General features: G+C 47.0%; 1 protein-coding gene across 1 annotated transcript; it reads left to right on the top strand.

Annotated features, from left to right (window-relative positions):
- The first annotated feature begins 6,368 nt into the window (after window positions 1–6,368).
- Window positions 6,369–17,015, top strand: cdk6 (cyclin dependent kinase 6). Its single transcript, XM_067256336.1, has 5 exons — window positions 6,369–6,383; window positions 8,733–8,842; window positions 16,146–16,196; window positions 16,408–16,543; window positions 16,866–17,015. Exons 1-5 carry the CDS (start codon window positions 6,369–6,371, stop codon window positions 17,013–17,015), a joined length of 462 nt encoding a protein of 153 aa, XP_067112437.1.
- Window positions 17,016–21,633: the final 4,618 nt, after the last annotated feature.

The following is a 21,633-nucleotide window of genomic DNA, read 5'->3' as shown; positions in this document are numbered from 1 at the left end:
CTCTCACAGACACTCACACCATACACACACTCTCTCTTACAGACACACACCACACACACACCAGATCTTCCTTATTCACTCTCTCTCTCACTCTTACACACACAGGCCATCATCCCAAGAGACAGACATGAAAAGATGCTAATGTGTAGCGGATGCTAATGTTGTAGCGGATGCTAATGTGTAGCGGATGCTAATGTGTAGCGGATGCTAATGTGTAGCGGATGCTAATGTGTAGCGGATGCTAATGTGTAGCGGATGCTAATGTGTAGCGGGCACTTAAAGGCCAGCCTGGGCCAGGCCGGAGTAAGCGAGGCCAGAGAAAGTGATCGCTCTGTGTAAAGTGAGAGGCTGAGTTATCCTGGAGTGGATGAAGTCCCTCTGGGATGACATGTAGGACAAGTAGGGAGCTCTACAGCCCCCCCCCCCCCTCTCTCTCTCTCTCTCTCTCTCTCTCTCTCTTTACCTCCTCAGTGCTTTGAAGTGGTGCCGTCTAACACTGAGCTGTGATGACCTGAGATAGGGGGCACAGGGAGAGAGTGGGAAGGCAGGGAGAGGAGAGAGGATGTTTCAATGGCCTCTCTGGGCCTTGTGTTGGGGGAGGGGGGGGGGGGGTGCAGTGTGTGTGTAAGTATACAATGCACCACAGAAAGGGTTCCATGTACACAGTGGGAGACAGTCTAACTGGACCAGGGCATTTGCATGTCGACCAGACTGATTCACATTGGGTGGAATCCACCTCGGGCTCCGGTGACTAATATTCTCAATTGACCTCCGCCACCTCTACCTAGAGAGAGTGTGTGTTTGGAATCTCCGGAATCCCCCCCCCTACTGATAAGTCAGTGTGTACCGGTAATGTACACAAATACTCCATTCACTCTTCTCACACACACACACACACACTCTCACTTTAACAGGCACACAACTGGGACTTCCCCTTTCTTGTCACACAATGTTTGAATGCTAGTCACCAGTGTCCTAACGACAAACTGACAGAAACTGGTTTAGTCATGCAGCGCCATGGTTAGGGGTAGATAGGACAGCTGTATCTGCTCCAAGCTTGACTCATTCTACACCCTCACCACTCAGAGGCAGAGTGGGGAGCTGGAGGGGTCCGACCCTCAGCTCCTGCTATGAATCAGTGGCTTCTAAAAGATGTGTGGAACTTGCGCTGGATTTGCATACAGTGCCAAGACGGGTCTCCTTGTTTTGAGCTTTCTCGGTTTCGTTAAGAGTAACTGGGCTGAACTCTGCCTCGTTGGTTTAGCTGCTGTTCTTTTTGACTTTCTGATCTCATTTTCACATTGACAAGTAATGAGTGTGCATTGCCTGGCACTGCATGTGTGTGTTCTTGTACGTGCTAGCTTGGGGGGGGGGGAGTGAATGGGTGAGGGGGGGTGAGGGTAGGGGGTAAGGGAGGGAAGGGGTGAGCGGGGAGACCACCCACTGGGGGCTACAGATGTCCAGATTAGGCTGACCCCTCCGTAGTCCCTATGGGGAGGGGCAGGGGGGAGGGGCAGGGGGAGGTTGATGGGTTTACAATGTCCCGAGCCTGGATCCTACAGTCTTTGTGAAGCTGTTTGAGTGACAGGATGTTGGGCCTAGCTGGAAGCCAGAGACTTCTGGTATCTCCATGGTGCATGTTTACAGAAGTCTAGGATGCTTGTTCTACAAAGCAGAAGCTGCTCTCTATCAATGTAGTTTTACCCCTTAATTTCAGTTATTAATTAGTGAATCGAGTAGTCACACATTTCAATTGAATATAAACAAATTAATCAATTATTACTCAATATAGTGCCAAATAAGTTTCTACCATGATGAGAAAATAGTGATCCCTATAAAATCTCTATCGAATATGATAGAGAAACTCAAGTTGTATTGTTCTATTTCAGCGAAACAGACAGAGCTCCCTGTATGTGTGTCTACAGTGTGGGTGTTGACCATGTGAGTGTTGAGTGTGTGTGTGTGTGTATACAGTACTGTACTGTGCAAACATCTTAGGCACCCACATGAATATTGATGTAAATATATATATTTTAATCTTCTGTATTTGTGCTGTAGCATCAAAGTATTTCTTTACTATTGAAGTAGAACATTTTAGTTAAATCTTTTCATTGACTTATTTCTTAGAGCATTTTTGCTTTACTTTTGCGCTGTACTGTGTGTACAGTATAGATGTATAGAATATTATTTAGTGTTATTGGTTGAGCTGAGGATCAGCCGAGCGCAGCCTTATCTTAAGTGGTTCATTATTGAGTTACCGCCCATCTTCATAACTTAAACTTTCCCCAAAGGGAGCCGAACGAGAATAAATATCTTCCAGTTTTGATGGACAGCATCGAACCACAACCTGCGGACGTTGTCTCCGATGAAAACACGATTAAAACAAACCATGAGTTATCATGACAACATGATTAGGGCCTTTCCAGAACTCTTCCAACAAGTGTGTGCCTTTTGTGTCTTCCCGTAATGATGATGACATTTCCTGTCTCTAAACTCTCACTTCCTGCGAGCGTTGGGTGGCAGGCCTCCTCTCCAACACCAGTGGTTGCCGTGGGAGCGGTGTTGGCCCTCTCATTGGTCCACACTACTTCCTGTCCTACGACAATGGAGTGAGAACGCTGGCAACTGCTAACGACGAGACTGGCACACACACACACACACGCACACACTGGAGTGTGTATCAAAGTTAGTAGTTCTTGTTGTTGAAAAAAGTATTTTCCCTTCACCCTTACCCTCCGTCAGGAAACTCCTATTCCTGCGCTCTGCCACAACAAGCCATCGATATCTCAGATAACAGATCGAAAACAGACTTCTGGCATGCGTGTATTTTATAACCATCTCTGATGTGGTCAGATTTTAGTCGATGTTCAGTATCATTTATGTGTCCTGTTCTTTTGTTGTGTTAATACTGAGGGGAGAGAAGGGGAATCCTGTCCCACCCGACAGGCTTGTGATCAGAGGAGGTTCCCCCCTGCCAACGGGACCTAGCTTAGATGGAAGAACTGCACAGTAACAGTTTTAAATGCATCATTGTATGGATCTTTTCGATTTACATGGAGCTTTGCTGAATCCATTCCCCTGTCAGACACATTTACATTACATTTACATTTAGTCATTTAGCAGACGCTCTTATCCAGAGCGACTTACAGTAAGTACAGGGACATTCCCCCGAGGCAAGTAGGGTGAAGTGCCTTGCCCAAGGACACAACGTCAGTTGGCATGACCGGGAATCGAACTGGCAACCTTCGGATTACTAGTCCGACTCCCTCACCGCTCAGCCACCTGACTCTCAGACACACATGGGGAGAGAGAGAGAGAGAGAGAGAGAGAGAAGGGGGGGGCGATGAGAAAAAAGGACTGCATGCAGGACAGCACTTGCATTGCATTCTGGGAATGTTTAGATATCTCCTCAAACTTGTCTGGGGAAAACGGAAAAGTTCCTCTGTGCTCTTGTAGGAGCAGACACACACACACACACTAACACACTCAGACACAGTGAGTCTAAAACATGCGCACATAGTCTGTACACACATGCACATGTACAAATATAACTTTGTACATGAGAACACAATCATACAAACAAGCAGTACAACACAATGTAAAGGGACATTATGATTTGGTATTTCCTGTGTCAGACAGTTAGGTAACCAGTCAACCAGCCAGTCAGTCAATCAATCATCCAGCAATCTAGCCAGCCAGCCAGCCAGCCAGCCCCAGGTCTGTCCTGCAGTTTCAGCTCTGTCTATGTTCATTGTTGACGAGGTCTTGGCAACAATCCAGACGGGGAAAGGGGGACTAATTGGGGTTTGGGGAGGGGTGGGGTGGGGTAATGGCATCTGGATATTAAAGCCTTGCCTGTACCAGCAAAGAGAGAAGGGTGCAGGGGGTGGTAGTATGGAGTACGGGTGTAAGGGGGGGGGGGGGGGGGGGGGGGGGGGGGGGTTAAGACAAGAAGAAAAAAAATGACAGCATATATCAGGAATTTTCCGACTAATGATGTTGGGATGTGGAAGCGAGAGAGGGAGAGGGAGAGAGAGGGAGGGAGAGAGAGAGAGAGAAGGAGAGACAGAGAGAAGGAGAGACGGAGGGAGAGACAGGGAGAGAGAGAGGGAGAGGGAGAGAGAAGGAGAGAGAGAGAGAAGGAGAGACAGAGGGAGAGAGAGAGGGAGAGGGAAGGAGAGAGAGAGAGAAGGAGAGACGGAGGGAGAGACAGAGGGAGAGACGGAGAGAGAGGGAGAGAGAGGGAGACTGACTGAGCTGTCTTTGTTTCTCCCTCCTGGGCCTCGCGCCGCTCCTCCACGCTGTGCATACTTTGGCAGCAGTTGTGGGGCTGTCGTTTTCCTCCTCCCTCTGGCTCTGACGGTATACAGTTCAGACGCTGCAGTTTGCCTCATGTACAGTGCAGCAGCCATGCTGCCCTGCAGGGCCGGCCTGCACTCTAGCCTGGCCTGAGACATGGCCTGGTTAGGTCCCTGAGAACAGCTTGCTTTTGGAAGGGGAGGGAGGTGGAACGTTGGGAGGGGAGGGAGGGAGGGAGGGAGGGAGGGAGGGAGGGGGAGGGAGTAAATTAAGTTAGTCTCTAGGTTTGGAAATATTGGTGTGTTTACAGCCTGGCTCACTGGTGGGACAAGAACCCCCCCCCCCCCCCCCCCCCCATCTGTCCCCCCCCGCCCCACGCTCTGTCTTTCTCTCTGTGTCTCTCTTTCTCCCCTCTAGCTCTCCCTCCCTCCCTCTCTCTCAGGAGTTACAGCAGTGCAGCAGGGAGATGGTGTGTTGAGTCTTTCCTGACATACACACAGCTTCCCTCAGATCATGAGAGTGCAGATGTTAGCCTGACCCGCACACACACACACACATACACACACACACAGCACACACACAAAGCCCTGTCTGACTCCATCGCTCCTCCATACAGGCTATGCGTTATGTGGACAGTGTGTGCAGTAAGAATGTTCATGTCCTTGTCATCGTCACGCTCACCGCAGTGACTCAGCTGTAATGGAGCTGATGAGGTCATCACAGTAGCCCCTCCCCCCAAGCCCCTTTAAAGGTGGAGGCCCCACTGAGGAGAATCCTGCTGGAGGTGTATGTGTGTGTATGTGTGTGTGTGTGTTGAACAGGGTCTTTCATCCTCCGCTTCCTCAGAGAGAGGGAATGTAAACACTGGTCCCAAGCCAAGCCCACCAGCCCAGACACACACACACTCTCTCCCTCTCTCACACACACACACACACACTATTGCATTGTTCCTGGATTGTTTTAATTCCAAAAAGAGGGGACTTCCAAAATTGGTTGCTTGAACGTGGTTGTTGTGTGTGTGTGTGTGTGTGTGTGACCTACCATGTGACCCTGTGTGTTAGCATGCATTTGTGCATGCAAGGTCTTGTGTGGACCACCCTAGCATGCCCCCCTCTCTCTCACACACACTCAGCCCTTTTGTCGTACTGTACAGTAAAGTGCTACTTTGGTGGCCTGAGCCAGGGAAAGAGGGTGGGAGTAAGGGAGGGGGGAGGGAGGGGGGGAAGAGAGCGAGCGAGGAGGGGGGAGAGAGAGAGGGGAGAGAGATATGGAAGGAGAGAGAGAGAGAGATAGGGAGGGGGCCCAGGCGGATGTTGTGGGTCAGTGAGGACTGAAGGTCTGCAGGGGCTGCAGCCATTTCCTCCCCAGGCCTGGGGGGGGGGGGGGGGGGGGGTCTCAGCAGGCCTGGAGGGTAGATGCTCTCAGCAGAAAGGAATGCCCAGAATGTTGTCCTTTAATATGCAGTCAGCCCTGTCTTCTTTATCTGACCTCCTCTACCAGGGAGGCAGGGAGGGAGGGAGGGACAGAGTGAGGGAGGGACAGAGTGAGGGAGGGACAGAGTGAGGGAGGGACAGAGTGAGGGAGGGACAGAGTGAGGGAGGGCAGGAGGTGCCTGTCTTACTTTTTTCTCTCTCCTCCATCTGTCTTAGAGACCAGGCCGTTCAAGCCGTGGGTGTCTGTGTGCATGACCACTCCATGCTTGAGTCCACGTAGAACAGATGAGGCAGGCTGAAGTTTATTACCTGGAGTTATCAGGCCAGTTATGAATTGATGTTATGAATAAGCTCCATGGCTTACAGCCTTGTGTGTTTCACAGATCCTGACAGAGAGGGGGGTAAAGAGAGAGAGGGGGGGGGGGTTAAAGAGAGAGAGAGATGATGGGGTAGAAAGAGAGAGAGAGAGAGGATGGGGTAAAGTGAGAGAGAGGATGGGGTAGAGAGAGAGAGGATGGGGTAGAGAGAGAGAGAGAGGATGGGGTAGAGAGAGAGGATGGGGTAGAGAGAGAGAGGATGGGGTAGAGAGAGGGATTGTCTTGTCCACCCCACAGGTACCTGCTGTGCATCGTGGGCATGACTGCCTGCTGGGTACTGACGTACATCTCAGGCACCTGAGGTCCTCACTCCAACTGCATCTAAGACAGCTATGTGTTTGTGTGGGGGGGGGGGGCATGGGTGTGTTGGAGTGTGTGTGTGGTTGTGGTTGTGTGTGTGCTTGTGTGTATGGGTGAAGGGAGCGGATATGCTCCGAGCTGTACTTCAGTGTGCTGTGCTGTGGTTCTTCCTAGAAGACTGCAGGCTATATTTGAGACGAAACCCATGTGTGTGTTCTGAGGGCGAAGCAGAACGCAGTCTCGCGTGCGTCACACTCCAAACCCACAGGACAGAGTGTGAATGTCATTGGACCAACTCCACGTTCTTAATAGCTGCAGATGTATAAGGAAGCACTTTACGAACGGGGGGAGACATGAGCGCTCACATCGGTTCCTCGAGGTTTTCTGCTGCGACGCTGGGTCGCTGGGTGTTGCTAAGACACGCTGGGTGTTGCTAAGACACGCTGGGTGTTGCTAAGACACGCTGGGTGTTGCTAAGACACGATCAGGTGGGTTGTGTTGTCAGAAGGAGCAGGGTAAGGGGAGAAGTTACGCAATGACAAGATGATGAAACAATCCAGTGGCATTTGCACCCCCGACCCGTCGAAACACTCATTCAGACTTCTCTCTGAAGTCAGACATACTCTGGAACACAAGTTTCACTGCTGCAAAATCTTCAATGGAGTGACTGAAAGTCTTCTTTTTTTTTTTACATATGTATTTATAGAATGAGTCATGTGCATTTGATCTCTGGTCACGTTACCCGAGATTACCGCTTCACGTCGGCCTCAACTTCCTCTCTGTTTCCACTGAAGCAGGAAGAACCAGACAAAGTGTGACATTTTCACCCCCATACTGCTGCACATTCTAAAAATGCCATCTGACCTATAGGTTAGGAGGAATAAACGTGACAAGGGTTTCTTAGTTAAAACCCAACCCTGTTGCCATTCAAGATCATCAGCTTTAGCATGGAGGAATGCTGGGATGGTCAGTTAACGTTAGCATGGAGAACCGCAACGATAGCTATTAGCTTTAGCATGGAGGAATGCTGTGATGGTCAGTTAACGTTAGCATGGAGAACCGCGACGATGGCTAATTAGCTTTAGCATGGAGGAATGCTGTGATGGTCACTTAACGTTAGCATGGAGAACCGCGACGATGGCTAATTAGCTTTAGCATGGAGGAATGCTTTTGAAGCCGGTTAGCGTTAGCATGGAGGAAGGCTGTGATAGTAATTAAGTTAGCATTAGGATACCGTGATCGCTGTTACTTGCTCATTGCATTCTAAAAATGAGAAGGGGTGTGGACTTTATTCTTTTACCATTGTTTTGTATTTTCCCAGCATGCTTATGAGGTAAAATATTGCACCGCTTGGTAGGTGAGAACATGAAATAGGATAGTTTAAAAATAATTTTACCATAAACTGTCCCACTTTACCTGACTTTACCCTATTTAACCGTTTCTCAAATCAAAATAATGTGTGAGAATATGCATACGTGTCCGGTTGTGAGTCAGCTTATGAAGGACTGTGGGAGTGTGTCCCACTAACAGTTTGACAGCCAGGCTGCTATGAATCTAAGAAGCTCGCTCCTCTGGAGTTTACACACAGATTAAGCCTCGCACATCGCGTTAGTGCTTACAAACATAGCTCCCCGTCCATAGTGGCCGTGAGCAGGGATCACATCGGCTTCTGGCCAAGAGCTGTTGGAAAAATCTGAAGCAGGAAAGCACCTGGAACCAGTCCACGGTCTCGCTAGGGGTCAGTGGGTTTCCCTACTGTAACTGTTAACAATGTCTGGCTTTGTAGCTGCTCCCGTCTGTGCTACAGGCTAGGCTACGTTTTGCGTGCTCTCTGTGGGGAAACGGGTAGGCTTTTGGAAACTGCATAGCGTTACGACACAAAATGGCCGCCCGGATGTCTTTCGAGGGTGGGTTTGAGGAAGTTCAGCCCTCCTCTCGCACTTAAGCCACATGAACATCAAAACAATCTTCTGTATTTGTTTTCTTTAGGCTGTGTTGGGGCTTTGTAGAGTGTGATATGATCAGATTATATTAGATATCAGATTAACGTGCCATTAAAAGATGTACTCCAGTTTACACACTTTCTCTCTGTCTCACTCTCTCTCTCACACACACACACACACACACACACACACACACACACACACACACACACACACACACACACAGGGCCCTTATGGTGCTATGGAAAGAGTGTGTGATGTGGGCATACCAACACAGACATCCCCTGCCAGATATGATTTCATTTCTTATGTAACACCTAGAAGCAGACATAGAAACATGAATTCCCTTTGTGTGTGTGTGTGTGTGTGTGTGTGTGCAGGTGGTGACGTTGTGGTACAGAGCTCCAGAGGTGCTGCTCCAGTCCAGCTACGCGACCCCTGTCGACCTGTGGAGCGTAGGGTGCATCTTCGCTGAGATGTTCAGGAGAAGGTGAGGGTTCACACACTCATACAGAGATACATTCAGACACACACACACACAAACACACACACAGAGACACACTCAGACATGAACACATTCACACAGAAGGTGAGACAACTCACAGTCCAAGTTTAGAGAAGTTGGTTTTGCCAACCCAGACTAAACACAAACACCCACAGACAGAGACACAACACAAACAAACAGAACCGCATTCTGACACAAACACAAACATTTGAGAGACTTAGGTGGTCTTCACTGTAGAATCATGCAGTACGCTAGTTTTTAATATTCTGCTACTTTGAACAAACAAAAAAACATGCAAATTCTGACAGATTTTCTACCTACTTCAGACCAACTAGGGTTACGTAAAAAAATGATTTCATTCAAATTGTGTTTCCACTGAAGACACCTGGCTGTCTTTTATCAACCGAAGAGCAGCCATTTTGTTGTCGGTTGGGTTATCAAACTATTCAAAAGCTAATCTCAGATTACACAAGCTGCTGGCATGGCAGCCAACTCAGGATTCAGTTTCTTGATTGGGGTGTTTGTCAGTTGGTGGTTTAACGCAAGCTCACACTCAGTGCCACACTAATAACTGATATCCTGAACTCTCCTTCTCTTTGGAAAACACGTTTCCAAAAAAGCCATGCTCACTACTGTGATTAGGGTGCGGTTTTGTAGTTGTGTGTTGTAGGTAGCGGATTCAAGAACACCCAAAGTGAAAAATTGTATATATTGTGTATGTGTGTGTGGACTATTGTAAACGTGCTGGAGACTCGCTAGGTTAGCTTAGCGTTGCTAAACATACGGTGGTGTGTAAGATAAGGCGTCTGAGGCTTCTGGGACCAGAGCCAGAGGGGGGGGGGGGGGGGGGGCGGCAGCTTCATGTTTCCTTCCCCAACCGTCCTAACAGACACACAGCCCTCTGTGCAACTGTGGAGACACCACGGGGAGGGGGGGGGGGGGGGGGTGTAGAAATGTGTAGCGTGTGTTTCAATGTCTGTGTACTTGGGAGAGGGGATAGCAGCTGTGTGTGAGAGAGTGAGAGGGAGAACCCATGTTTTAAAATATGTACGGGATAGGATCACTGTGTGTGCTTGATAGAAAGATAGTATGCATGTACATGCATTCTGTGCGGGGGGGGGGTATGTTTTTCCTCTGTAGCCCAATGACAATGATTGCTGATTCGGCCCTATTGTGCCAGAGAGGATGCTGGGACCCCATAGTGATGATGTCATCGGCCGGCTGCAGAGCTAGAATGAAGGCAGATTCTGTATCCTGTCGTTCCACCAAGACCTTGAGGGATACTTAAACACACAGAGTGCTAATAATAACTGTTTTCCCGTTCAGGGAGCACTCGCTGTATGGGAAATGGAGAAACTCGGGGAAAGTCTTTTGTTGGCCAGAACAAAAACTGTACCTTGCTGAATATGGACTGGACAAAAATACTTCATCCTTTGATTAGTCTCACACTCTCTCGTTCTCTCTCTCCCTTTCATTTCTCTTTCATTCCAAAAAAAGAGCTGCTTTTTGCAGCTATATCATGTGTGTGTGCGTGTGTGTGTGCGTGCGTAGGTAACAGAGGTAACTGTGGGTGTCCTCATATGACCCCTGGGTGTGTTCTACTCGTAACTTAACTCATAAGTACTGTTCACTAGACACACACACACAAACCCAAGCTAACTGCAGTCTCAGAACAGTTGAAGTTTGGACACAGTCATGACTTAAGAATGACCGAACATTTGACCAGTTCATTAACCCTGGAGTCTGTTGGCTGAGCGGTGAGGGAATCGGGCTAGTAATCCGAAGGTTGCCAGTTCGATTCCCGGTCATGCCAACTGACGTTGTGTCCTTGGGCAAGGCACTTCACCCTACTTGCCTCGGGGGAATGTCCCTGTACTTTCTGTAAGTCGCTCTGGATAAGAGCGTCTGCTAAATGACTAAATGTAAATGTAAACCCTAGATGTGTGTGTGCTGCTATGGTGACCGTTTCCCTGCCAGCAGTTAGCATCATGCCAGGGGGTGGGGCAGGCTAGGTAGGGACATCTCATCCTGACACAATAAACTGTGAAAGTGTGTGTTGGTTCAGACCCTGGACCTTCTCCAACTGTGACTGGAGGCGAAAAGCTTGGCAGACTGTTTGGTGCTGCTGAACAGACCCGCTCCACTCTTCCTGCTTTCCTCTCCCTCTCACCTTCTCCCTCTCTGCCACTCTCACTCTTTCTCCCTCGCTCACCTCTCTCCGATTTCCCTCTCTCTCTTTTTCTCCCCCGCTTCTCTTTCTTTCTCCCTCCCTCTCTTTCTCCCTCCCTCTCTTTCTCCTTCTCTCTCCTTCGCTCTCTACTCTCTCATGCAGGTGATTAAGATGGCTTTTTAAAAGGCCACCTGTTAGAGATTAAAGGGCACCTGGGAGAGAGACACAAAGAGAAAGGTAGAAAGTGAAGAGAGAGTTTATGTTGTGTCAGTCTCCTGGGAGTAGAGAGTGGGAGGGGAGAAAGAAAAAACTGCGAAAGATGAAAGGGAGGGAGAGAGGGAGGGAGGAGAAGAGAGGGGAGGGGTGCAGATCCAAAATGTCATTACTTTCTTTATTGCAACTTAAGGCAATAACCACTTAAGGTCTTAATGCACAATGTTCTCTCACGCCAGACCTGAACCTTTTAAAGCAGTCGAACTTGATGGCTTCATTACCTGCCAGGAGACGGCAGACAGTGAACTTGCCTAGCTGGTGTGTCCGGTCACCACTGTTTTCACACAGTAACAGACCGTTTCTCAAGTGACTGTCAGCGTTTAGTCTGGCTCGTGACAGCTTGGTGTCATGGCTGACGCTAGTCTGGAGAGTTTCTGGATGGTCTCCAGGCCCCAAAGCCTGCGACCAGAGAAGGAGAAGCCTTCAGCCTGTCCCTCAGCATGGCCAGAGAAGGAGAAGAGAGAAAAGAGAAGGAGAAGAAAGCATTCAAATCCAGCTTCTCTGAGTGCAAGGACTGTTGTTTGCCTCCGGCTTCCGGCTGTCAAGACAGGAACACATCGAGAACATCTGTATCTCCATGGAAGAAAAGAGAGAGAGAGGGAGAGAGAGAGAGAGGGAGGGAGAGTGAAGGATGGACAGACAGGGAGAGAAGAGAGAGAAAGAGAAAGAGAGAGAAAGAAAGGGGTTGAGAGCTATTGACATTCCTCCTTTGTAAAGGTCGGATGTGTTCTGTAGGAGAGGCTTTCTAAGTGAGCAGCCTCATTGATAAACCCTCAAAGACATAACTACACACACACACACACACACACACACCTATATACTAATACACACATACACATAAAACTACACACACGCAAACCTACACACTTAGAACCACACACACACAAACGCATTCAGACGTCTCTTTCGTTCTCTCATGTATAATCCCTTTTTCACCCTCACACAGACAGGCACACACTTGTGTGTGTGTGTGTGTGAGCACACACACATTCCAGAGGTTGTGTCAGAGGAATGTGGGACAGAAGGGTGGCAGCGTGACTCAGGGTACCAGCACACACCCCCTCACCCACCTCTTACTGTGTGTGTGTGTTCAGATGTGTGTGTGTTCAGATGTGTGTGTGTGTGTGTTCAGATGTGTGTGTGTTCAGATGTGTGTGTGTGTGTGTTCAGATGTGTGTGTGTTCAGATGTGTGTGTGTGTGTTCAGATGTGTGTGTGTGTGTTCAGATGTGTGTGTGTGTGTGTTCAGATGTGTGTGTGTGTGTGTTCAGATGTGTGTGTGTGTGTGTTCAGATGTGTGTGTGTGTTCAGATGTGTGTGTGTGTGTGTTCAGATGTGTGTGTGTGTGTTCAGATGTGTGTGTGTGTGTGTTCAGATGTGTGTGTGTTCAGATGTGTGTGTGTTCAGATGTGTGTGTGTGTGTGTTCAGATGTGTGTGTGTTCAGATGTGTGTGTGTGTGTGTTCAGATGTGTGTGTGTGTGTGTTCAGATGTGTGTGTGTGTGTGTTCAGATGTGTGTGTGTGTGTTCAGATGTGTGTGTGTGTGTTCAGATGTGTGTGTGTGTGTGTTCAGATGTGTGTGTGTGTTCAGATGTGTGTGTGTGTGTTCAGATGTGTGTGTGTGTGGGCTCAGATGTGTGTGTGTGTGTTCAGATGTGTGTGTGTGTGTGTTCAGATGTGTGTGTGTGTGTGTTCAGATGTGTGTGTGTTCAGATGTGTGTGTGTGTGTGTTCAGATGTGTGTGTGTGTGTTCAGATGTGTGTGTGTGTGTTCAGATGTGTGTGTGTGTGTGTTCAGATGTGTGTGTGTGTGTTCAGATGTGTGTGTGTGTGTGTTCAGATGTGTGTGTGTGTTCAGATGTGTGTGTGTGTTCAGATGTGTGTGTGTGTGTTCAGATGTGTGTGTGTGTGTGTTCAGATGTGTGTGTGTGTGTGTTCAGATGTGTGTGTGTGTGTTCAGATGTGTGTGTGTGTTCAGATGTGTGTGTGTGTTCAGATGTGTGTGTGTGTTCAGATGTGTGTGTGTGTGTTCAGATGTGTGTGTGTGTGTTCAGATGTGTGTGTGTGTTCAGATGTGTGTGTGTGTGTTCAGATGTGTGTGTGTGTGTTCAGATGTGTGTGTGTGTTCAGATGTGTGTGTGTGTGTTCAGATGTGTGTGTGTTCAGATGTGTGTGTGTGTTCAGATGTGTGTGTGTGTTCAGATGTGTGTGTGTGTGTTCAGATGTGTGTGTGTGTGTGTTCAGATGTGTGTGTGTGTGTGTTCAGATGTGTGTGTGTGTGTTCAGATGTGTGTGTGTGTTCAGATGTGTGTGTGTGTTCAGATGTGTGTGTGTGTTCAGATGTGTGTGTGTGTGTTCAGATGTGTGTGTGTGTTCAGATGTGTGTGTGTGTGTTCAGATGTGTGTGTGTGTGTGTTCAGATGTGTGTGTGTGTGTGTTCAGATGTGTGTGTGTGTGTTCAGATGTGTGTGTGTGTGTTCAGATGTGTGTGTGTGTGTTCAGATGTGTGTGTGTGTGTTCAGATGTGTGTGTGTGTGTGTTCAGATGTGTGTGTGTGTGTGTTCAGATGTGTGTGTGTGTGTTCAGATGTGTGTGTGTGTTCAGATGTGTGTGTGTGTTCAGATGTGTGTGTGTGTGTTCAGATGTGTGTGTGTGTTCAGATGTGTGTGTGTGTGTTCAGATGTGTGTGTGTGTGTTCAGATGTGTGTGTGTGTGTTCAGATGTGTGTGTGTGTGTTCAGATGTGTGTGTGTGTGTTCAGATGTGTGTGTGTGTGTTCAGATGTGTGTGTGTGTGTTCAGATGTGTGTGTGTGTGTGTTCAGATGTGTGTGTGTGTGTTCAGATGTGTGTGTGTGTGTGTTCAGATGTGTGTGTGTGTTCAGATGTGTGTGTGTGTGTGTTCAGATGTGTGTGTGTGTGTTCAGATGTGTGTGTGTGTGTGTTCAGATGTGTGTGTGTGTGTGTTCAGATGTGTGTGTGTGTTCAGATGTGTGTATGTGTGTGTGGGCTCAGCGCGGCCAGTGTCAGCTTTGCTGGCCTGTAGTTTCCGTGTCCAGCGAACTTCTCTGGGTTAGAAACCCCCTCGGGGAAGAAGGGCAGCCATACTTGTTTTGGCATGAAGAACTTTGCTGAAGGTGATATTTTTCCTCACAGGGAACTGGTTCGTTTGGAGCACAATGCAACTTTGCAGTGTATAAACCCCCCAGGTTATAGACGCAGCACCGGGCACACAGAGAGCAATGTACAGTTCTGCCCAGATAGCAAGCTCGGACCACAAGGCCAAGCCTTGGTATCTGTAGCAAGTTTATATACGCAAGATAAGTGTCTTAGGTTAGTTAGTTTTAAAATTGCTTATCCATATACTGCAAGTTTGTGGTCCGCATGTGTGTGGGTGTCTGAGAAGGTAAACACAGTCGAACGATGCAGGGAGAACTTAATCTTACAGACTGAGGGAGAGAATCTTAGTCATCTCTTGAATGTGTACGACACACAGGTTCACACATCCTGTATTATGTTGACATCTGGTGGTGATTTGGAGGCCCTGTCGGCTGGAAACATGGATCATTTGAAATGATTCCACTTTGTTTTTTTGGCTTTGTTTGAACTTGTCGTGGAACACATTAGACTCTAAATGGTTAGAGAATGCAACGCAAGATTACAGTTCTGCTGAACACTTTGTCACGTCAGGATGGGCCTTCATGTCTGATCATAGTTATTTTCAAAGAAAGCACAGTTCTTAAACTCTCTCTTTAATATGTCTGTTTCTCCCTCTCTCTGTTAGAATAATCCAACTGTTCTTTCACACGGTACTGCACCCCCTTCTCCCTCCCTCCTTCCTTCCTTCCTTCCCCTCTCCTCTCCTCTCTTCTTCCCTCCCCCCCACCCCCTCTCCCTGTCCAGAGAGCTAAAGCAGACATGTCCACCGGGGACGTGAGAGTCTGTTCCAGCCCTCGTGGCTGGTCATGGTTTTTAGAACAGAGCCCTGCTGCTGCTGGCTGCTGGAATTAGTGTGTCAGTGCCAGGAGGAAGAGGCATGCGACCCCTGCCTACACCCTGCCCAAGCCACGCCCACAGCTGGCCCAAGCCCCGCCCACACCCAGCTGTGCCCTGCCCACAGCTGGCCCAAGCCCCGCCTACACCCTGCCCATGCCCCTCCCACAGCTGGCCCAAGCCCCGCCCACACCCAGCTGTGCCCTGCCCACAGCTGGCCCAAGCCCCGCCTACACCCTGCCCATGCCCCTCCCACAGCTGGGCCAAGCCCCGCCCACACCCAGCCGTGCCCTGCCCACAGCCCAAACACCTGGCAATGCCCCTCCCATGCCCTGCCCACAGCCCAAACACCCACCCACAGACCCGCCCACGCCCACAGGAACCACCAACAGTCTCTGCTCTGCTCCACTGCCCTCTCCTTCCCCCTCTCTCTCTCTCTCTCTTTCTCCTGTACTTCCTCCCTTCATCTCTCACCTCTCTCTCTTCATCCCTCCTCCCTCGCTCCTCTACTGCAGCGTGGGGGAGATTCCCAGGCAGAGACCTTTTCCAGTTTTCCATGTTATTCATTCAGCAGACGGCTTTATACAAAGAAAAAAAAAATGCGTATAGGAAGTCCAGCAGAAGATCGAGGATCAGAAGATGGATCAGTTTGTCACTGAGAAGGGTCGGTGCGTCAGTGGAGCTCGAGGAGTCCTACCCTGTCCATGCCTGGCTGTCAAAATACTGTGTCCACATCAGACACCAGTATTATGTCATTCAGCAAAGACTCTATTTCGACGTCACTCACCCGAGCATGTGATTGGCTGTTATTGTGTTGCTGTGTGAGAGTTTCAGCCTGTCTCCTCTCTGTCCTCCAGACCTCTATTTCGAGGAAACTCAGATGTGGACCAGCTGGGGAAGATCTTTGAGTGAGTAAAGTCACATGATGCATGATGCATCTACCCTACCAGACAGCCTTGATACTTACTGATAATGATGTCATAACTGATAATGATGTCATAACTGATGACTTTGTGTAAGACTGCAACCATAGTGCTGATAATAATGTTAAAATGTTCTCTCCCTTTTCTCCGCCTCTTTTCTTCCTCCCCCTCATCCCCTCCTCCTCCTCTCCTCCAGTCTGGTGGGGGTCCCCTCTGAGGAGGACTGGCCCCAGGAGGTGGCTCTGCCCCAGAGCGCCTTCTCTCCTCGATCCTCCCAGCCAATAGAAAGCCTGGTTCCGGACATCGACGACCAGGGGAAGTCCCTGCTCATGGTCAGCATCACTCTCCCTCCAACCATCGCTCCCTCTACACATCCATCCATCCCTCCACACATCCACCCCTCCACACATCCACCCCTCCACACATCCATCCCTCCAGATATCCATCCATCCCTCCACACATCCATCCATCCCTCCACACATCCACCCCTCCACACATCCATCCCTCCAGACATCCATCCACCCCTCCACACATCCATCCACCCCTCCACACATTTATGTATCCATCCATCCCCAAGTCCATCCATCTGTCCCTCCAACCTTCATCCTACCAGGTCTTTTTAATCCACACATCCGTCTCTTTCTCTCCTCACAGCAATTCCTGGCGTTCAACCCGGCCCGGAGGATCTCTGCGTTCGCAGCTCTGACCCACGTCTACTTCCAGGGAGTGGACAGTGAGAGCCAGAGTGTGTACGCTGCTCAGCCCTTCCTCAGCAAGCCCCCCATGGGGAAGAGGGCCACCTGACTGCCCGGGGGGGGGGGGGGAGGGGGGGGGTAGAGGTAGAGATAAATAAATGGGGTTAGAAAGAAAGGGGGAATGGAGATGGTGGGAGTTAGAGGGGGGGAGAAGGAGGTGGAGACAGAGGAGGAAGAGGAGAGGAGAGAGACGGCTACAGAGGAGGATCAAAAAAAGAGACAAAGATGCAAAACTGTCTTTCATCCCGTGAACTGTGAAATGCTGCTTGTAGGATGATGTACTTTTTCAACACTGCCTAGAAGAAAATCCCTCCGGGGTTAGAAGGTCGAGGTCTGGTTTCTCCACGAGCTGCTGTCCTGTGAGAGCACAGCTTCGGCCCAGGACAAGGCCCCTTCGATAGGGCACGGTGGGCTGGGCCCTGGGTGGGCAGGATGGATGCCACATCTTTTACTCATCTGACACACACACACACACTTAACATAACATATATATATATATATATATACCTGTGTGAAACCATCACACATCTAAGGGCACAAATATATACACATGCAGGCATTAACACACATACACTGTCACGCACACACACACATACACACTGTCATAAACACACATACACTGTCATACAGGCATACAAGTTGACACACACTTTTTGTGCCAAGTGAAGGGAGATTTCCTCAAAAACCTGCTTCTCAAAATCAGTCCTGAAGAGCTCCTGTTCCTGACGAACCCTTGTGTTTGGGTATCACTGCCCCCTTCAGGCAGCCCCGACTTACTGCAGGCCTGGAGCGGGATTCTAACGACCCTACTTGGTCGACATTGAACAGTATTGAAGCTCTCCAAGTGGATGCTGCTTTGTCGCTTTTCTCCAATGGAACAACTTGGATACCAGCATGTATTTATCACGTTGATCACTGCCTTAATATTACACAGACTGGAGTAGAGAATAAGTGTCACGTCTGTTGGAGTCAACAGTCACATGGTGAGGTGTGTAATTCCGTATTTCCTAACTTAATTTTAAAGTTACAGGTTATTTTCTTTTGGATATTTTCTTTTGAGATGTGGGGGACTCAAAAACCCGATACTTCGAAGTCTCAAAAAAAGCAAAATGGAAAGATTTGACAATGTGAGGAATGTAGAATGGATAGATTATCAGGTTGGTATTTTTATAATGTGGAGTAGACTAGATACTGGCTGTGGCACTTGGTTTAGTACAGGCATCGTTAGCACAACCTGTTAATGTATCTTGTGGTCACAGTGTAGAGTTATAGTCGGTTCAGGAGATGTAGTTGGAACGATAGAGGGGAGGGAGGTGAACTAGATTTGGTCGATCAAATCTATGAATTCCAACTGCCACTTTTTGTATGTGTCACTTCAGATGACATAGTGGTTTGCTTTTCAAATGTGCAAACGTTCTGTGTAAATAATAATTATTTGCCTTAGTCACTATGTTAAAGTCAAGGATTAATTGATCGCATTTGTTTATGTTGGTTATCTTCAACCTGTAGTGCTTTTGGACAGACTTCCAATGTTTGTATGAAAGAATGGCAAGGAAACAAACTTAGTTTCTTCTCACAATACACCTCATAGATACATCAAACAGGTAGGCCTATGCAAATCTACAGTTAGTGCTGCTAGCGCTCACACACACAAATATACTCAGGATCTTGGTTTAGATATGTCATTCAGACATATCTAGTGACAGTTTGCACTCTAATGGTTTACAGTAACTGCATCGTGACAGTTTTAGGTTTTCTCACTTATTATATATTTATCAGTTTAAAGTGACTTACAGTTCTTCACTGTGGGAGAATAACTTATTCTCATGGTTAAACATTTAAGTTGATGTCAGTGTAAGAGAGCTGGGGAAGTATGGATGACTTTTATAAACACAAACGAAAAAATCTGTACTGCACTCTCTTGCTCTGGAAATGGTTGTAAGTGCATATTGTTGGAGGTCAAAGACTCTCATCATGAACAAATGATCAATGTCTTAATATTCATTCTCCTACTGGGTTGGTAACATGATGAAGGTGAAGAAAACACAAGATTAAGCTAATTCTTTTCTATATCCTGCTGGTCTAGTTTTTAGTCACATTAGGATTTTTTTAAATTGTTATTCACATGGATAAACACAATCATTGGTCACTTATTTTGCTGCACCATTTAAATAAATAAAAAACTTATTTGTGTAAGGGTTCTTTTATGTTTTTTGCATCTATTTCAAAGATGAATTGACAAAACTGATCAGATTGGATATTGGATTGGGTTTGAGTCAAATTGTGGAATGTACACTTATTCAGTTCTGAAACTATTGTGATATTTAAATGTTGTCGATGGCTTGATTGAGGATTACAATGCTGAAAACTTCCCTTTGGGTTAAATGTCTAAATATGTTTTGTTTTCTATAAAAACCATAAAGAATGTATCTCTATTTGAATTTATCCCCCGACAAAAGAGTTTGAATGAAGACAAAGTATTTCTTTTTTACTCATTTAAGATTTAGTCTTCACGTTATTTGTTTGAATTTATGTGTCATGTACTTTTTACTGATATATTTTCTTGTTTATATTGTTATGTCCAAGGTTTTGATATACTGGTACTTTCGATTATGTATGTTGAGTGGAACCTTTTCCAAAACCCCTGAAATGTTTAATTCTTCATGCCCTGTTTCAACATGTAGTCAACTGTGCGACAAAAGTTACTTGTTTGCTGATTGTCATAAAAAATTATTTGATCACCTCCACAAGATAAAGAAATATTAAGAATATAATACAAATGGAAAATTAACATTGAAATCTTTCACTCTGTCATTTATTTGGATGACATTGACACCCGTTTTTTTCTATCAATGTTCATGATAATTTTGTATCATATTGTATCATACTTGCTAATCACGCGACAAAGCGAATTAACTGTTTGTTGTTGTCATGCTATAATATTTTTGACATTCTACTCTTGATTGGGGTACACAAAACACGCCATATTGTACTTCAAAGCTGGTCTAACATGAAGATGTTCCGTGGGTAGAGAGGTGATGTAACAACATGTTGATTGTGTGTCTATTTTACCTTTGCTTTCAGAGTTTGGGATATACTCTGTTCACTCGCAATTGAAGCAAGCAAGATGAAAATAAATAAGCGTAGGCTAATTATTTTGTTTCACATCACTTTAAGTAAGGTTGTTTTGTTTCCTTACGTATTGTAACTCCACAGGCTGATTCAAAGTATATTCTTAGTTTTTTGTTTAACTGTATTCAACACAGGCTAAATCTGAACACCTGCTGGTTACTGGGACAATTACCGATACAATCCGTAGTTTTGGCCTACTTTGACCTATTTTACTGTATGAGAGACCCGTCTCCACAAAATATTATTTGCGCTATGTTGAAATGATGGCGTAAAGTATGCCTATCTTTAATGACCACAGGGGTTCCCATAAAAAAATTGGGGTTGTTAAATTGTATATATTCAATTGGTTTTGCTGCTAATTAAAGTCTCTGGCTAAAACCTAGATATGATCCATTAAGTATGGCTATACAAGTTGCTACCAATAATAGAGCTGCTCGAATTTCTGCTATTATGTTGTATTCACGACTGCTTGACATTTTTATTTTTGTAAAATAAAGGTTTCTGTGTCAAAATAACTGGATGTCTTCTCAGTTATTCTCCCACCATCCCACTGTGATTTAAACAGGTGTAGTACCCCCAGATACACCCCCACCTGGAAAAGCATCCCCTCTGTTGCTAATCTATTGGTTCGCGTTCGTTGAATGACAAGCTTTAAGGATTTTATGTTGAAAAGAACATCAGTTATTTACACAAATAACCGCCGTTATTTTTTTTTCTCTTCAAAAAAAATTACAAATGTGAGAACGCTGTCTCCCCTCCGTTTGGTTGCGATGTCAAGACGAAATCCATGACTTTTTGATTCGTGTGTTGTGTGCGCGTGCTCCCGCGAGGGGGTGCTTTTCCAGACGGGGGTGCACCTGGGAGGCTCAATACCGGTAAGCAGGGGCGATTCTAGGATCAGACTTTTAGGGGTGCTCAGCCCCCAATGAGAAGTCCATGAATACAGTGCCTTGCAAAAGTACTAAACCCCCTTGCTAAATAAATCCCTAATTTCGCTGGATAACAATGAATACATTTATTTATTATTATGCAAAATATTGACTGAATAAAAAAAACAAGGATGTCCCTTTATTCATGAACTACCAGCATCAAATGATAATAAACAATAATAATTAAATTTTTTAATTTTATTATAATTTTTTTAGGGGTGCTGAGATGGAATTTAGGGGTGCTTGAGCACCCCTAAAAAGGGTCTAAAATCACCACTGCCGGTAAGGCCAATGTGCAAGCTTGCTCCCTGGCAGTGTGGTGTGATAGAATACGGCACAGGCAGAATCTGGCTGACACGATACTGGGGGCAGTTAGACAAGAAGCGGCGTATCTAAATATAACGCTGCCGAGCCACGTGGGACGATGAGGAGCATCTGGCAGCAACACACTAGTCATCTGGCAGACAACCCAGAAATATAACCGAAGGCACCATGCAAGTCTTTGGAGAGTTTCAATACTTTGTATTGCGCCTTTGGTCGTGTACAGTCGGCGTTTTCACAGCCAAAGGGCCAGTAAAACTGCTGAAAGCCTGAACAGTTAATGAA

Source organism: Osmerus mordax, chromosome 18 (genome assembly GCF_038355195.1).
Source record: "Osmerus mordax isolate fOsmMor3 chromosome 18, fOsmMor3.pri, whole genome shotgun sequence".
In the NCBI taxonomy this organism is placed as follows: domain Eukaryota; kingdom Metazoa; phylum Chordata; class Actinopteri; order Osmeriformes; family Osmeridae; genus Osmerus; species Osmerus mordax.
This window is presented reverse-complemented; position numbering and strand designations above follow the sequence as displayed.